At 37.2% G+C, this 14,881-nt stretch overlaps 1 protein-coding gene across 8 annotated transcripts in view; it reads left to right on the top strand.

Annotated features, from left to right (window-relative positions):
* Window positions 1–14,586, top strand: part of LOC125767288 (syntaxin-1A) — a 31,798-nt gene extending 17,212 nt beyond the window's left edge. For 4 of the 8 annotated variants that reach the window (XM_049433718.1, XM_049433719.1, XM_049433720.1 and 1 more), the window contains exons 9-10: window positions 6,007–6,554; window positions 6,715–14,586. In XM_049433718.1, coding sequence (XP_049289675.1) covers window positions 6,007–6,087 — 81 coding nt within the window. In that variant the 3' untranslated portion in view covers window positions 6,088–6,554; window positions 6,715–14,586. Of the gene's footprint in view, window positions 1–232; window positions 344–1,004; window positions 1,162–1,599; window positions 4,775–6,006; window positions 6,555–6,714 lie in introns of all 8 variants that reach the window. The other 4 variants (XM_049433723.1, XM_049433724.1, XM_049433721.1 and 1 more) reach the window with 4 other exon arrangements.
* Window positions 14,587–14,881: the final 295 nt, after the last annotated feature.

Genomic DNA, 14,881 nt, shown 5'->3' with positions numbered 1-14,881 from the left:
ATTTGCTACATATAAACGAAAACGAATACGAATCTCCTGTCCATGATATCAACCTGAATTCAAATTGGTACCAACGCACCCAACCTTCCAATCGTATCCTTGACGAGCGTGTGCGACTGCATGATCGTTGTGATGGTATGGGCATCTTGTCACGTTCAACATCCAACCTGTACCGTGCTGCTGTCGTACGACATGAACCTGGTGCGCGACAATCGTCTTCTCCGGACGAAAGGGCGAAATGGTGGACCGAATTGAGTATCATGTGGAAAACAGTCGGGACTACGTTACAACGGGCCAACAAGATTTGGTCCAAGCCGTCAAGTATATGGCCAAAGCCAGAAAGGTATGTTTGCTAGGCTTTGGTTCACTGCCGGTTGGAATACTTTGGAATGATCTCCTGAAACTAAGCAAACTAATGTTGATCTACTATTGACTGTCCTTTACGGTTTCTAACACATCTCACAATTCTTCCCTTCTAACGCGGAAATAACATGATGATAATCCCTCAAAAACTGAAAGGAAACGGATGTGGATATTAAAACGTTTGCTAGTCTTTATTTATCCATTTCGAGTTGGTGTTTGTGCTGCTTATTTGTGATTGTTTTCGTGGAGCTTTTAGAAATGTTATGTTTGGGTTTAAAGGAATGATCGTATAGGTTGGCTCAGAATCGTTTGGGTTTTTGTAATGAAAATAAATACCATAATGAGTCATATGAAAACATATAAGGTATGCAAATTTGTTGCGTTTTGCTTCGCAAACAATAAATTTAGTTTATTTTTTGAATGGTATACTGTGAGGAAAGGTTTTGTCATTGTCTATCCCCCCTACATTCATGTGTGTTACTCTTATAAGTGTTAAAATTGGAAACTGGGATCGGATGTATAATGTACATTGTATGGTGAAACAGCTATTACAATAAGTTTGTTTCGTTTGTTGTCTGTCCGTCCCTATGAAGTAATGAAATAATTTACTGATTTCAATTTCCTTTATTATTGTTTTCCAGAAAAAAATCTGGATCGGTATTTGTGTTCTTATAGCGATCATTATATTAGTAGTATTCTTGGCGATCTACCTGTCGTAACTCCACATAGCAAAACCATCGTGCAAAAATGATAGTGCGATTTTACATCGGAGTGTTAAGTGCTCACAGTTGAAAATTGGTAGGTTCGGACGATAGTCCAACGTCAACAATGTCCTTTGTGTATAGTTAAACGATAGTAACATCAACGCAAATCAACGTAATTTAAAAACTTTGCAATACAATAACAAATGTTTGTACAAATAACTATAAATTTGAGAAGAATTAAACTATCTCTGTAGAACGTCAATTCTGATATCGAATGGTACGAATTGTAAGCATAAAGTTGGATATTTCATGTGGATGTGGCTCTTATAGACATTTCCGATAGCTCAAGTACGAAACTACTATGGCAGCATGCAGTGTTTTTTAACATTTGCAATTACTCAATAATACGATTAATAATACTTCTTTTCCATAACAAAAAGCTTAACAAATGATGTTGGGATGGACATGGTTAATTCATGTATAACACTGAACATTATCTTACTTCTTTTTTTATTTTCTTTTTATTTCCCAGAAAAAAATCATGATAGCGGTTTGCCTCTTAATAACGATCATCATTCTGTTAATCGTTTTCATAGTGTAGTGTAGTAAAAAGCTGAAGCAAATTGAACAAAATCGTGATCGTGAATACATTAGCGTATCACGAGCATTATTATTTATGGTTAGAATGTAACAGCTATATTTGCGACAAGTTGTTTACCGTGGGCAGACAACAATATTTTGCTTAACGTTCGATACCTCGAGTTACCGAATTGCGGATTATTAGAAGAACGTGGATAAATAAATGCAAATACTGTTTGATTCAAGTAAACTAAACACATCTCCACTATGCTACGCTTCACGATTGTTTCAAGTATGAAAATTTAGGAATTGGGTAGGAAAAAAATCAAAACATACTTTACATTAGACATTTACGTGTACTAAATGAAAGGCTTGAAAGCATTAAAAAATCGTAGAAGAAATATAACCTTCAAGAAAAAGGGAAATCATTTTCTTGTCTGCTGAATATGTGAAGCACAAAGATGAAAGTAATATAAATTGGCATAGTGCAGTGCAGGCAATTTGAATGTAACTATTTTATTTATTGCCACCAACCCATGTCACTACTGAGTCAATAAAGAAAAACAACTAACAAATTGACATTGACACAAGTCTGGTTGTAAGGCCCACTAGGTTGAAGTAAGGCGCGCAGAGTTGATTTAAATAATTTTATTCATTTTATTTGTTGATAGTATAATGTTGGTTTAGTATACTGCTATTAATAGTCGTGTGATATATGTTGAACAATATAATGCATTTTGTTTGTAAGAAAAAAATTATTTCGCATCTATTGAATTCAGAAAGGAATATAAACGCTTCTCTGGGATATTGAGGCGTCTTGTTGCTTGCAACATTTGCGAATGTTGTTGGGTTGTTATCCATGATATTCCGTGAAAGGATATTTCGCTTTTTCCGGTTCCAGAATTGTGAAGCTCTTTACAAATTAAAGCAAATGGCAGCTTTAATGGTCCAGATTTCGTGTTCTTAAGGGGATATCGAAAATTTAACTACGCATATCAAATGTTTATCTATAACTGTAATTTAAAACTAATTGTATGAATGGTATGAGTGAAAGTGTGCATGATCTCGAATGGTATCTTCGTACTGTACTACTATACTGTAACTGTATCAATTTTAAAACGTATTGCTCTTCTGTATTTGTAGAATTTTATCTCTTCATGTATGTCTATAACAATTTCTTAAAAGCAGAATACAATTGTCTTTCAAAATAAGTTATTCAAAAAACGAAACAAAAAGCTAAATTTGACAATGACAATGTTTCTCTTGAATGCATTTCCTACAAACACCGTTATTTACAGTTGCAAGAATTGCAAACATGTTATTGTTTCGTCTCCTTTTCGTTTCAATGCATGCGTTTCTTTATACTGCAAAGCTTTATAATATTAGTAGAGAAGCAAATACGTGTTGATTATTACACTTTGATGTTTTTTTTAAATTCTGCATAATTTCAATTTGCAAATCACGTTTTCCGGATCTATTTAATGTACCGTTTTGTGTGACTCTTTATTTTTTTCAATACAACATAGTTTTTTACATGTGTTACGTTTCATAAATATTTCTAATATTTCAATTTTTTTTACAATGTATGTACTTTGGGGGTAGATATTATACATATGGTAGCCAGCAATACTATGTATATCACTAAATTGAAACTGTTTCTCTCTCCCTACACCGATCACCACCGACAAACACACAAAATTACACACTGAACACCTCTAATGACGTTTGCTGATGTGTTGCACTTTCATCTCTGCAGAAGAAGATTATGATCCTGATCTGTTTAACCGTGCTTGGGCTGATTGTGGCATCGTACGTTAGTAGCTACTTTATGTAAAACAAACAAAGAGATGAGAATGAAGCGCGGATTTCGTATGACAGCGCACGCGAAAGTGGTTCTGCGGTTGGATTCTGAAAAACAAAACAAAAATGAATGTTGAAACATGCACACACACACACGGCGAACAACTGAATCATTCTGGAAGTGAATCGTAGACCCGCGTGGTTTCTAATGCATTGCGTATAACAGAAAACGACCAAAAACGCTTCATCAAAGAAAAAATAGAGGAGACTAAGAGCAGATAATTTCGTAGGTAATGTTTTGTTTCTAAACGATTATCGAAAATGATGTGTTTGCCTACAAGAGAGAAATTCAACCGGAAAATTTGTTCATTCTGTGCGAAGCAAAACAGCAAACAAAGGAGAGAACCACTCAAGTATTCGCCCTACGGCAATTCATCAATGCTATTAAAACGAAGTTTGCGACGAACCGGCACTGTGTGTACCGCAAGAGAAAAGAAATGACGCCTATGAGGCAGCATTACAAGTCTAATTCTGAAATCCATACCACCAATATTTATTTGTCTTTAGTTTGTTATGCATTCAACAGCTGCGATCTACCGGCAATGTTAGCGGCAGAATATATTGAAGCAATGTGTGGCAATGGCAACAAACAATTACATTTTAGATTCTCCTGTAACGATGATTACGGTGAACAAATTTAGTTAATCGATCGCAGAATGGATTGTGCCAGGTGCAAATAGCTGTAAATGTACGAGCCACGACCGCGAACGAAAGGGGGTGCGCAAGCAATTTTGCCAACAATTATGTGCGACTATTGTCAAACAGATTCCAGCTAAGGATACATCCGTTAAACGAGTTCACTTCATTTCGAGCGCCGCCAATATTCTCCTGCTTCGTCAAACTGCTTACTTCTACAACGCGAGACGAAACAAACGCTTAGATGCAAGATACAATGATCAATTTACAACACCACCATTTCGCGTAATCGAGAGTATCGTTGCTAATACACAAAATTCCCGCCAGTAACCACTGCAAGAAGTGTCCAGTGCGGTGACTGTCGCCGGGCAGAAATTATCCGACGGTTAATCTGTCAAGCCAAGACGTTAGAACGAAAAGCAATCAAACAAACGCTGCAATCAAAATTATTAAAATAGAGGAACAATTAAATGCCCACGAGCACAGAGCAGCGGACCTGAAATAGAGATGCCACAAAGAAACCAAAACCAAGATAGAAACAGTATAACTCTTCATGTGCTCTAGTTTTCTCATAATACTCACCTCAGCACAACAGTGTCTATCTCTTTTGAATATTGTGTAAATTGTCACAGGTACATAACACATTTTAATGTCTAATTTACTAAACCTTAACCCTCACTCAAACACTCACTATTCCATTAACATCACACAACATAATTTATTTAAAAAAAAGAAGAAAAACAATTGTTGATTTTAAGTTTGGTTTTGTTTATTGAAGAAACCTCTTTTTTATCAAAATGAACTGCAATTCGAACAAGAATCGATGAGTTTGTTTTGATAATTGTTTATTCTTAGATGGTATGTTAGTTTATATTTTAATTTTATTACTTTATTATCTAATGTCGAATCACATCATAGAGCTAGCCGTTTGCTTTAGCTCTGCAGTTTATATAAAGGAGCTCTCTGTGCTCCATTTGTGTGCTTAAATATTCGATTTTTTGTTTCAATTGTCAGGAACTATCACTAATATGTTTTTACGAGTGTATACAAACAGTGTATCGTTGAAGCGATTGTGCATTGTAAAGATGAGCAAATAATGAAATAATCAAACAATAAGTGTATGTTTGCACTAAAGCAGTAATACAGCCGTAGTAGTAGTGTGCAAAACAAAGTCCATCACGTCGTCGCACGGTCACATAATGGGTTTTTGGCTTTTATCTACGGTCCATCTTTATGTACAGGGTTTACCGAACGATTAGATGAATTCGATTGCATACAAGATTCTGCACTTGCCGTATTTCCCGTGAATACCGTGGGAACCTAGTAAACTGCTAGATGCTCGAAGCTACTGAAACATGTAACTGTAACATAGAGGAATGTGTACTCCCATTTTTTAGTTATGTCAAATGTAAATAAATTTTATTTAGCAAAATCCACGCACACGCATTTTTTGATATGTGATAATATTAGATGCGTGTTAATTATAATATTATTTTTACTGCTCATACGAGGGACGGCTAGGCCGTATTTGCTATTATTCTTTTTTAGTTGTGGAGCGATGTAGTATTGTAAATTTCGAAAACAAACGATGCAAAAAACACCAATATTTACGTTGCATTTAAGTTAAAAAGGGGTTTTCATTTGATTGTTTTGTGATTTTATTTTGTTAGCAATTAATTCTCTTTCCTGTGTATCGTAAACTAGTGAAAGACATAAGTAGCAAATGAAATAGATTCTCGGTTGTTATTTATTTTATCTTGAACTTTCTTTTCTTGCGCCGTCCGACACACGCTCATTTTCGTCACCATCTCATGGGCGTGCGTGATTCATCGATATAACTACGCCATCCGTTCGAATCGAGCAGAAGAAGATCATTATTCTGGTATGTCTCAGCATTCTACTGATCGTGGTTGCATCAACCATTACAGGCTACTTCGGTTTCTAAGCAAGTTCCCCTTGCTTTGTGGACAAACAAAATGCAAGTGTTAAAAAAAGACATACACACACACACGTAAACACAGAATTGTGTCACTTAAAGTGAAGACGAAATGGAAGATTCATATTCGGGTTGTGCTGCATATTATTAAACACTGCTACTTGAAACACATACCGAAGTGGATGGTATAAAGCTGTTCGACAGAGCACAACTGGATTAGGTGCAAAAATACACTGGTTAATTCAATTTCAACAAAACAATTTCGAGGACACAAAGTTGTCGCAATCACGAGAGTAAATATTATTTTTAACAATTAAAGTCATTTTTGTTTTCGGATGTATTTATTGAAATTAGCGAAAAACCAAAGGCTCGTCTAGGCTCATTGAGTTACATCGATGTTCTCTATAGGTTTATAGGATTGAAAAAAAACCCTTTTGGATTTATGTTATTTAATGTAACCTTCGATTTACGTTGAAGTGAGTATATTGATTCTGTTACAATCACAAACACCGCATTACATAAAATCATGCTCATACCACTACATACTACTACTGCTCCTCTGTCACATTCCGCATCGCTTCGCAAATGCTTAGCGAAAGTTTGGCAAACACACTAATGGCTTTCTAATTATTGCAGGTGTCGTACCGCAGTGGTTGCTCGTGCCCCTGGGCAATTATTTGTGAATGACCACACAACGTTACTAACATGACACCAGAACCAAAAGTAAAAGCTCGATAATACGTGTTCAACATGATAAAAAACACCATTACAGAAATACACTGACCGGCGAAGCAATCTGATCAGAAGACAATTAAGATACAACTTGTTGGTCAATCGTATCCATCGGACATGCCTTGAAATGGTAACGTAGACCCTCCTCTCTCTGCTTCCCAGAATGATTGAGCAATGGAGCATCGTAATATCAAGAAATCCGGCCCAAGGATCCCATCTGTCGTGCATTTACATCGGAAAGCAGCAATTCGAGTGCCCTCGAGCTGCGCTGTGCAGCATCTTTAATTTTACGTTCTGGCATTTATCAAACAATGTGTATTATTAAGCCGATCTACGAGGTTACGAGAAAGATCGAGCGTGCTAAACAATTGCTAAAACCACAAGAATTAAGATCAAGAGTACGACGGTGTGCAAAATTGGTTCTCTGCAAGCATGGCGAGATTATGTGGTGGAAGGAGATGGAATACATTTAATATGACGACAATGGCAATAAATGTGAACGTAGATAAGTACATGAAGAATGGCCAGCTACCAAACAAAAAAACCATCCGCGCGTATTTCGGTGCCAGAAATGTATTCATGCTTTTACATGATGATGAAAAGAGGGGCGATAAACACATTATCCCAATGTTAGTTTGATGTTTTGGTTTCGTGTTCAGTCGGGAATGGCATCATCGCGTGTGTAACGGCCGGGGCTGTATAGTGTGAGGCTAGAAGAACGATGTGTATGTATCTTTGCATATCCCGGCTCAGCTCTCTGGTGCAATGGCACGGTTTATTTTGTTCTCGATCTTAAGACAAAATACAACTGTCGGGAAAACAGCAATTGAACGCCATTAACGTAAATTGTTCAAGAAAAATGTGTGATAATAATTAATTCGATAAAGGTCGCTCGACAAACACACGTACACGCAACACACATATACACTGCTACTTACCCCCAAATCGAGTAAAACTGATTAGGATGAGTGGAGCAGAAAATCTAATCACTAAGATACAAATACAAAAAAAGGACTACCTAAGAGAACAAATAGTATATTTTAGAGTAGGCGATAAATCTATACAGGCACGCGATATGTACATGATGTGAGGTGAAGGTAAAGGTTAACCTGCACGACGATATCCTTAACACACAGAATCAGAAATCAGAACACATGCGCCGACAATTCAGTGCGCGCCAGGGCGAACTCGGAGTGATCGCTAAATGCGGTAAATCTTCACCCTTTAGTTGACGAGTCTCCACCCAACCGAAGATGAGAAATGGGGGTGATCACTTCCGGGACAGGGTGTGGTAGGCAGGTAGGCAGACAGGCAGCATTCGTTTATAGTTGACATTCGTTTCATCCACCAGAACAAACTGTGCATTTTGTGTGCAATTATGCGCTTCCAGATATAACAACACTCTATCACTTTTGACATGTGCACATGAGAATAGTCAATTTTTATCCTATACTACTACTATCTTACTACGTGGGATGCCGCGTCCAAGCAGCGTCCAGAAACGGTCTGAGTTGTTGTTTAGCAGTTATGTTTTGTTTTCCCTTGTGGCTGCGGGGGGGTAAAAATGGTTAAGAGTGTCAAAGTTTTACGTGCAAGCATTTTTCTTGGAATGCATGACTGTTTCGTGCAGACCTCTCGCGCCTTTGCGTTGCTTAGTTTTGCACAACACAACACAATGCGCTTGTAAGCATATTGTTTTCAAACGGTACAGATAGATGGAAATCAGAAGATAAGAATTGAATACTGCCCAATGATGCAAACTCTAAAGAACAAACTATTTACATCTCTTTCATCAATACGCAATGCATAAGCGATAAGGACTCATGTACACGCTAACAAACACTGGCAGTTGCATTTTAGTCACGCGAAGCATTGCAAATTCTTCAAAACTACATGAATGATTGTCGGAATCAGGTTGGGAAATGTTGCACATTGTTTGTAGACGAGAGCCCTGTAGTGATGTTACATTTTACCACTTCATGTGTTTAACGTATGCGTTTGCTGCTAGCGTACTGCACAGTACTTAAATGTTGTATCTGTTGATTTTTGGTTTACGTTTCACAATAGCAGAAGCTACTAGACACGTTTGATACGCCTTCGTCTACAGGCGTGCGGCTATCGAATGAGGCTTACTCTATGCCATGAAGAGTTGCTCGTTGGCAAGGCAAGTGTGGATATGATCGAAGAAAAAAAACACGAAACGATAGGGAAAACGATACTGTTACGTCAATTGTTATGCAGCATGCATGGGAGCAAAAGAAAAAATTATGTTCGTGATCATTGAAGTATGGTGTGTAGCAGCTACTCTTTATGGACGTTAGATAGTTGTTTTTCAACTTTGCATTGCTAATATGAAAGTATGGTAGAACAATTTGCGTTGAGTTTGAAACGATGCGTTTCGGTTAATCTAACATTTTTGTTTTCTGTATAATTTGTTATACCTATTACTGAAAGGGCTGAACAGTGTGTGGCCATAGTGAAATGGTACAGAAATGGAACAAACGAAATAAACAAAAACCAAAAAAAAAAATGGAAAACAAACCGCTGTAATCAGACTTGTGAGTTAGGACGAATTGGAAGGCATAATATTTAAGCAAATAATTAGTTAAACAATAATGTATTTGAAAAAAAAAGAAAGAAAAAGAGAGCATAAACGGTAGTATAGTGGTAAAGAAAAGTCCGTTACAAGTCAATGGTCGGAAAGGCAAACAGTAACAAACGTTTACGTGAAAATCATTACATTGCAGTGAGATAACTTAGATGGCCACAGGAGCACAGGTGAAGCAGTGGGAAAACAATGTAGAGTAATCAAAACACAATTTTAAGGCGACAGCTAGTATAATGTTCGCTAGATTTGGAGTTGCATCTCTTGAATTAATTCGAACCCGAATTGGCAAAACTAGTAGCATGTTGCAGAACTCAGACCAGCACACCAGTGTCTCCGCAGGATTACCTGTCTGCAATAAAAAGGTTGAAAGATTCAGCGCAGCATGCGGCAAGCGGATGTATGTCTGACAAAAAAAAAAGATAAGTTTGCTGGCTGATAGTTATTATCATAAGGAAAGTACACATAGCATCTTAAAAACGAAAATGCGAAAAACACAAAAATATAGCCTATTCACTTAAATAGTTATTTAATGCAAACTATATATATATATATACATATACCTACAGAAGAAGCGTCGATCATCATTTGATGAAAGCCGAACGAGAAAAGGAGACGGAGTAACATTGAGGCAGCAGCTAGGGCGTGAAATGAATAACAATTGTCACAACGTATCAGATGAAAAGATCGACCACCTGACTCTCACACAACTCTTACACAGCAGCATATTACCTAAGGTAAGATTAGACACGAGGCCACCACAGTTGGAAATCGGACAAGAAGAAGTTGATGCATGATAATCGCGATAAATTCCAAACCATATTATACAGACGCACGTCCGAACAAAAGCGCATAACAGAAAGGAATGCTGTAGTGAAACGCAAAAAAAAACAAACGAATAATTGGGAATAGTGATCAAAACGTCAACAAAACGCATCATTGTGCCGGTTTGCGATAATTCTAACAAATATCGAACCGAAAAAACGGGAACCAACTGGCTAAAGAAGATTCTGCACCCTGTTGTACAGTATATATTTTTCTCTCTATTTCTCTTGTATCAATTAACAAACCAACAATGGGCGACTCAAGAACTGTACGCTGATGTACAAAAAAAAAACGGAATAAAAACGATAGTAATCAATCTTATTTAGAGAGATAAAGAAGAAATAAAACGAAAACAACAAACAACAAGAAGAAAGCATCAACAACATTAAAAGTGAGGCAACAACTCAATGCAAATATTTGTGTATGGAGCTCGTGTAGGAAGTAGTATTCGCTAAAAAAGAGACAGAGAGAACAAGGACGGGACTGACAAACTAGAGCAAGTCGGACCCAGATGATAAAGGAACTATACACGTGCACTAGGAAATTGTAACGGCGACATTTTGATGCTGACAGTCCAAATCTGTTGTTTGGTTCATTGCGAGGCATTGCGAGGACGGTGATGGAATATGTGGTATTATTTTCGTCGCAAAACCTGTTGCACAAAATTTCCATTTCGTTCATACGCGATCACTCTGATCGTCGATCGCTGAGTTTATCGCAAGTGGGAAACGTTAAAATGCATAATATAAACACGCTAAGTGCTACTGCTGCTATGCGCCGTGCAAGCTATTGTTTACGCTGCGCTGGCCGTTTGCTATAAAAATGCCATGCAAAAGAGAATACACTTTCTCCGAACTTGTTGAATATGTGACCCGTGCTTAAACTGTACTGAAAGTGAGTTAAAAAGGGCAGAAACCCTAAAGTGAATGTGAGCCACAAGAGCCGCCATCGTAACACGGGCGCAAAACCGACTTATCACACAAGTTCTCGTGAAGCAAGTGAACCAGTGATACAAGGATAGATACATTGAGTTCAAAAATTCCCATTTCGCCTAGACAAATAAACTTGTTGTTCATTCCATACTGTCTAAATACAAGCAATTGATTTTACTTTGAAATCTTGATGTTGATACTTGATTAAAACAAGTGAGTAAAATGAATGCAGCCATAAAATGGAAAGGGAAATAGTGTAGGAGGAGCAAAAATGCGCTTGATTCTATTATGGTTCTGTCCGTAAGGAACGGCTATTACAGCAAACACAAATGAACTCAATCAGATCCATACACCAAACAAACGATGCTATTAATTCCAAAACAAACAAAACAAACAAACAAAACATACCACAGACGTACACATTCCAGTGCAGAGAGAACCATCGCACACATAGAGATTTTCCTCACGCGTACAAAAACCATGTGCAAAAGGAAGTAAAAAGAAACAGGACACCGGAATAGGACACAAAGACACAAAGTAGCGATGTAAAGTAATAAGACAACACATTTCGAAAACAGCGTAAAAGCAAACGAAACATATACAAAACAAAAGGAAGATCGAGCAAGTGAATAGCGCAGAAGACGTAAAACAAAACAAAACAAAACAAACAAACAAACAAAAAAAAAACATGTAAATTGTTGCATTTAATCATAAGTCCATTTTGAAGTTATTGCGAAGTTAAATGAAAGTAAAACAGAAACAAAAGAGAGCAAAGTAACTCCTCTCTTCAGTAACTAGACGTTCAGTGCTATGAAAACTATGAATATGAAACAGACACATTCACAACAAGCAAAAACACTCGCAAAACACGCCACGCCACACAATGTTATGCGTAAAGAAAACAAACAAAACCAAGCACAGAATATCATTATCTCCTTCGCTGTCGTCATTACCACTCTTCAGGAACCGCAAATCCGCAAGCTGTACAATAATCTACACAGAGTAGTCAATATGTTTGGCGGTTTTTTAGTCAAATCGCTCACCTCCATTATGTTATGTGTGCTGTTAATATGATGCGTGACACGTATTGCTGGCGTACTGCTAGGTACTGTTGTTGGCAGGATTTGTTTTCAGAAGCTATTGATCAATGATTATGCGATGGTAAAATGTTAGGCAATTGCGCAAATTTTACGTTCGTCCAGGAACTGTTTCCCCTTTTGACACGTGCAAATGCCGGGTACGGGGTTTCACGTACCCTCTCCGTTTCGATGGTGTATAAAATACGAATACGAACAATTAGTCGGCACATGACGAGGCTAAGGACGAAAAGCAAGGAGAGATAAGGGATAAACTGCAACCTACACTACCTAACCACATGAGAAACTAAATACAACACTCACACGAGAACACACACGTGTACACGATACAAAATCAAGTGATGGCTTTCGAAATTATATAAGGAAGATCTTAAAAATAAACACAAGTTGATAAAAGCTAACTATTAATCGCCTTTTGCATTTATTATTCATTCGCTGATGATTAATGTTGAGAGAAATTACAAAAAAAACAAGGAAAAACTTCATGCAAAGAAGAAAATGGACAAATCAAACATGAATAGTTTTGCAACAACATAAAAAAGGGATGAACAGATGAAACAACGCAGAAGCCCATTATTTTTAACGATTGATGCAACATTTTCTTTCTTTAGCTCTGCAACTGCATGTTTCTTATCATATTTGTTAGTGTAGCATTGAAGTGGCACATGGTACGGTTGAAACTGTTCCATTAAACAGTTCTGAACCCTTGGCCAACCGTGTGTATCGATCAGCTATGGCTTATGTTTTCTGACAGTCTTCTCGTGCCATATTGTTGAAGCTAGGCAATTCCATGCTTATACCTTAAATTGCTTGTATAAAACTTCAATGAAACGGTCCGGATCTATCGTACGGATCTATATCTATTATCATCGTGATTTGCAGTGGTACAGATGTTCCCCAACTTACCGTTTTACCTTTGTTTAGTGTGTCTTGTTGCAATATCTGCATTTAGTATGCATTTAGGATGCAAAAAGAATGGAAGAAAACCCTCTTTTATTCGAATCCCACCGTTGTTACTATTAACCGAATGAAATAGGAAAAGCACAATACTGCGATATGCAAACACGTCTTCAAGCAACACCAATATATAGATTGCTGTCCCTATTGGGTCCTGTCATCATCTCATTCCGTTTGTTAACCACTCAATTAAACTGTTTAACCACTGTCCTTGGTTTTTCAATTGCATTTTCCCCGCAACTCATTTCTCTGTCTCTCTAATTCTCATTTACTATCTCCCGATCTCATTATTTTGAAGAAAAACAAACACAGATTTCGTTGTTTAACTAAAGCACCAACGGAAAACAATCTGATTTGAAATAATTATATTTATAATTGTAAGGCACGTTTATCAGTAACATCCTGTGCAAAGCAGGAAAGTTCTAGTCAATTCTGTTTGCAAATGCAAAAAATGGTGGGTATCCAAACGTTGGCGTATGATCGTCACAACGAACTACACTAGCCACACATCCACCAAGCATTAAAGGCGCAAGTATAGCAAAACGAAAACGAAAACAAACAAAAAAAAAGAAACAAATAGCGTTTGCCGAGGACACTAGTAGGACCGTTAAACAACTTTCACCTCTTTACACACCAATTAACATCGTACATTTCAGGATAGCGCATAGTAGTGGAGATGCAAAGGAGTTGGACACAAGCTAACATAGCTATAGAATATATATATATGGGATGCATTTTCTGTTTGCAGCAAGTGCTGACACTAGCGCAACGACAAGTGAAACGCATTTAAATTGAACAAATAGAGTATCGTAGCCCTACAGCACATAAAAACGAATCAAACACACGTAATACAATAGTAGGGTTCTTCAAAAAAACAAAACAAAACAAAACAAAACAAAAAAATCGCAAACATGGAAGATACCCATCGGACACAGTTAAAGTGTAGAGTAGGAAAAACAACATATACATACATATATATAGATATATATACATACATGCATATATAAATGCGCAAACGAGCAGCACCTTCTTACAGTATGTCCTGGGTTTGAGCACAATCGATAAAATCGGAAACAGGATCGAAGATCGTGTCGAACATACTTCACACGCTAGTTGATCGGTGAGAGAGTATGAAGGAAGAAAGAGAGATAGAGAAAGTAGCGTAAAAATAAGCGAATAAGGGAAGCTAGATGGGTTGAATGAATTCACCAATGAAGTCCCACACAATGGGAGATGATGGCGCAGCAAACAAATGTGAATATCATAAAATAATATACACGCTTGTTAACTGATACGCCACAATAGAAAAACACATTGAGTCAAAGAACAAGACTAATAAACTGGACAAATCGAACAGCAACGTTTGGTGCGGACATTTTTCAGTGAAATGGAATCAATGGAAAGAAACACTTTAAAATAAAGCTTACAGAGATTCTTTTCAACCTGAGCTAGAATTGGTAACTGGAATCGATTCATTTTAAAGCTTTCTTTGTAAAAGTATGAAAATGTGTGAATATATTCAGTTTTGCAATTAATCCGTTTCAGAGTTCCAGAAAGTGGAACACATTCAAGTTAACTCAAAACCCCTGCATCTCTGTTCCGAATAGTATCAAAGATATCATCCTAGTAGAGGCTTTCCGATCGTGCAGTAACAC

This window comes from Anopheles funestus, chromosome 3RL (genome assembly GCF_943734845.2).
Source record: "Anopheles funestus chromosome 3RL, idAnoFuneDA-416_04, whole genome shotgun sequence".
Classification (NCBI taxonomy): domain Eukaryota; kingdom Metazoa; phylum Arthropoda; class Insecta; order Diptera; family Culicidae; genus Anopheles; species Anopheles funestus.
Note: the sequence above shows the minus strand (reverse complement) of the source record. Positions and strands in the feature narration are given on the sequence as shown.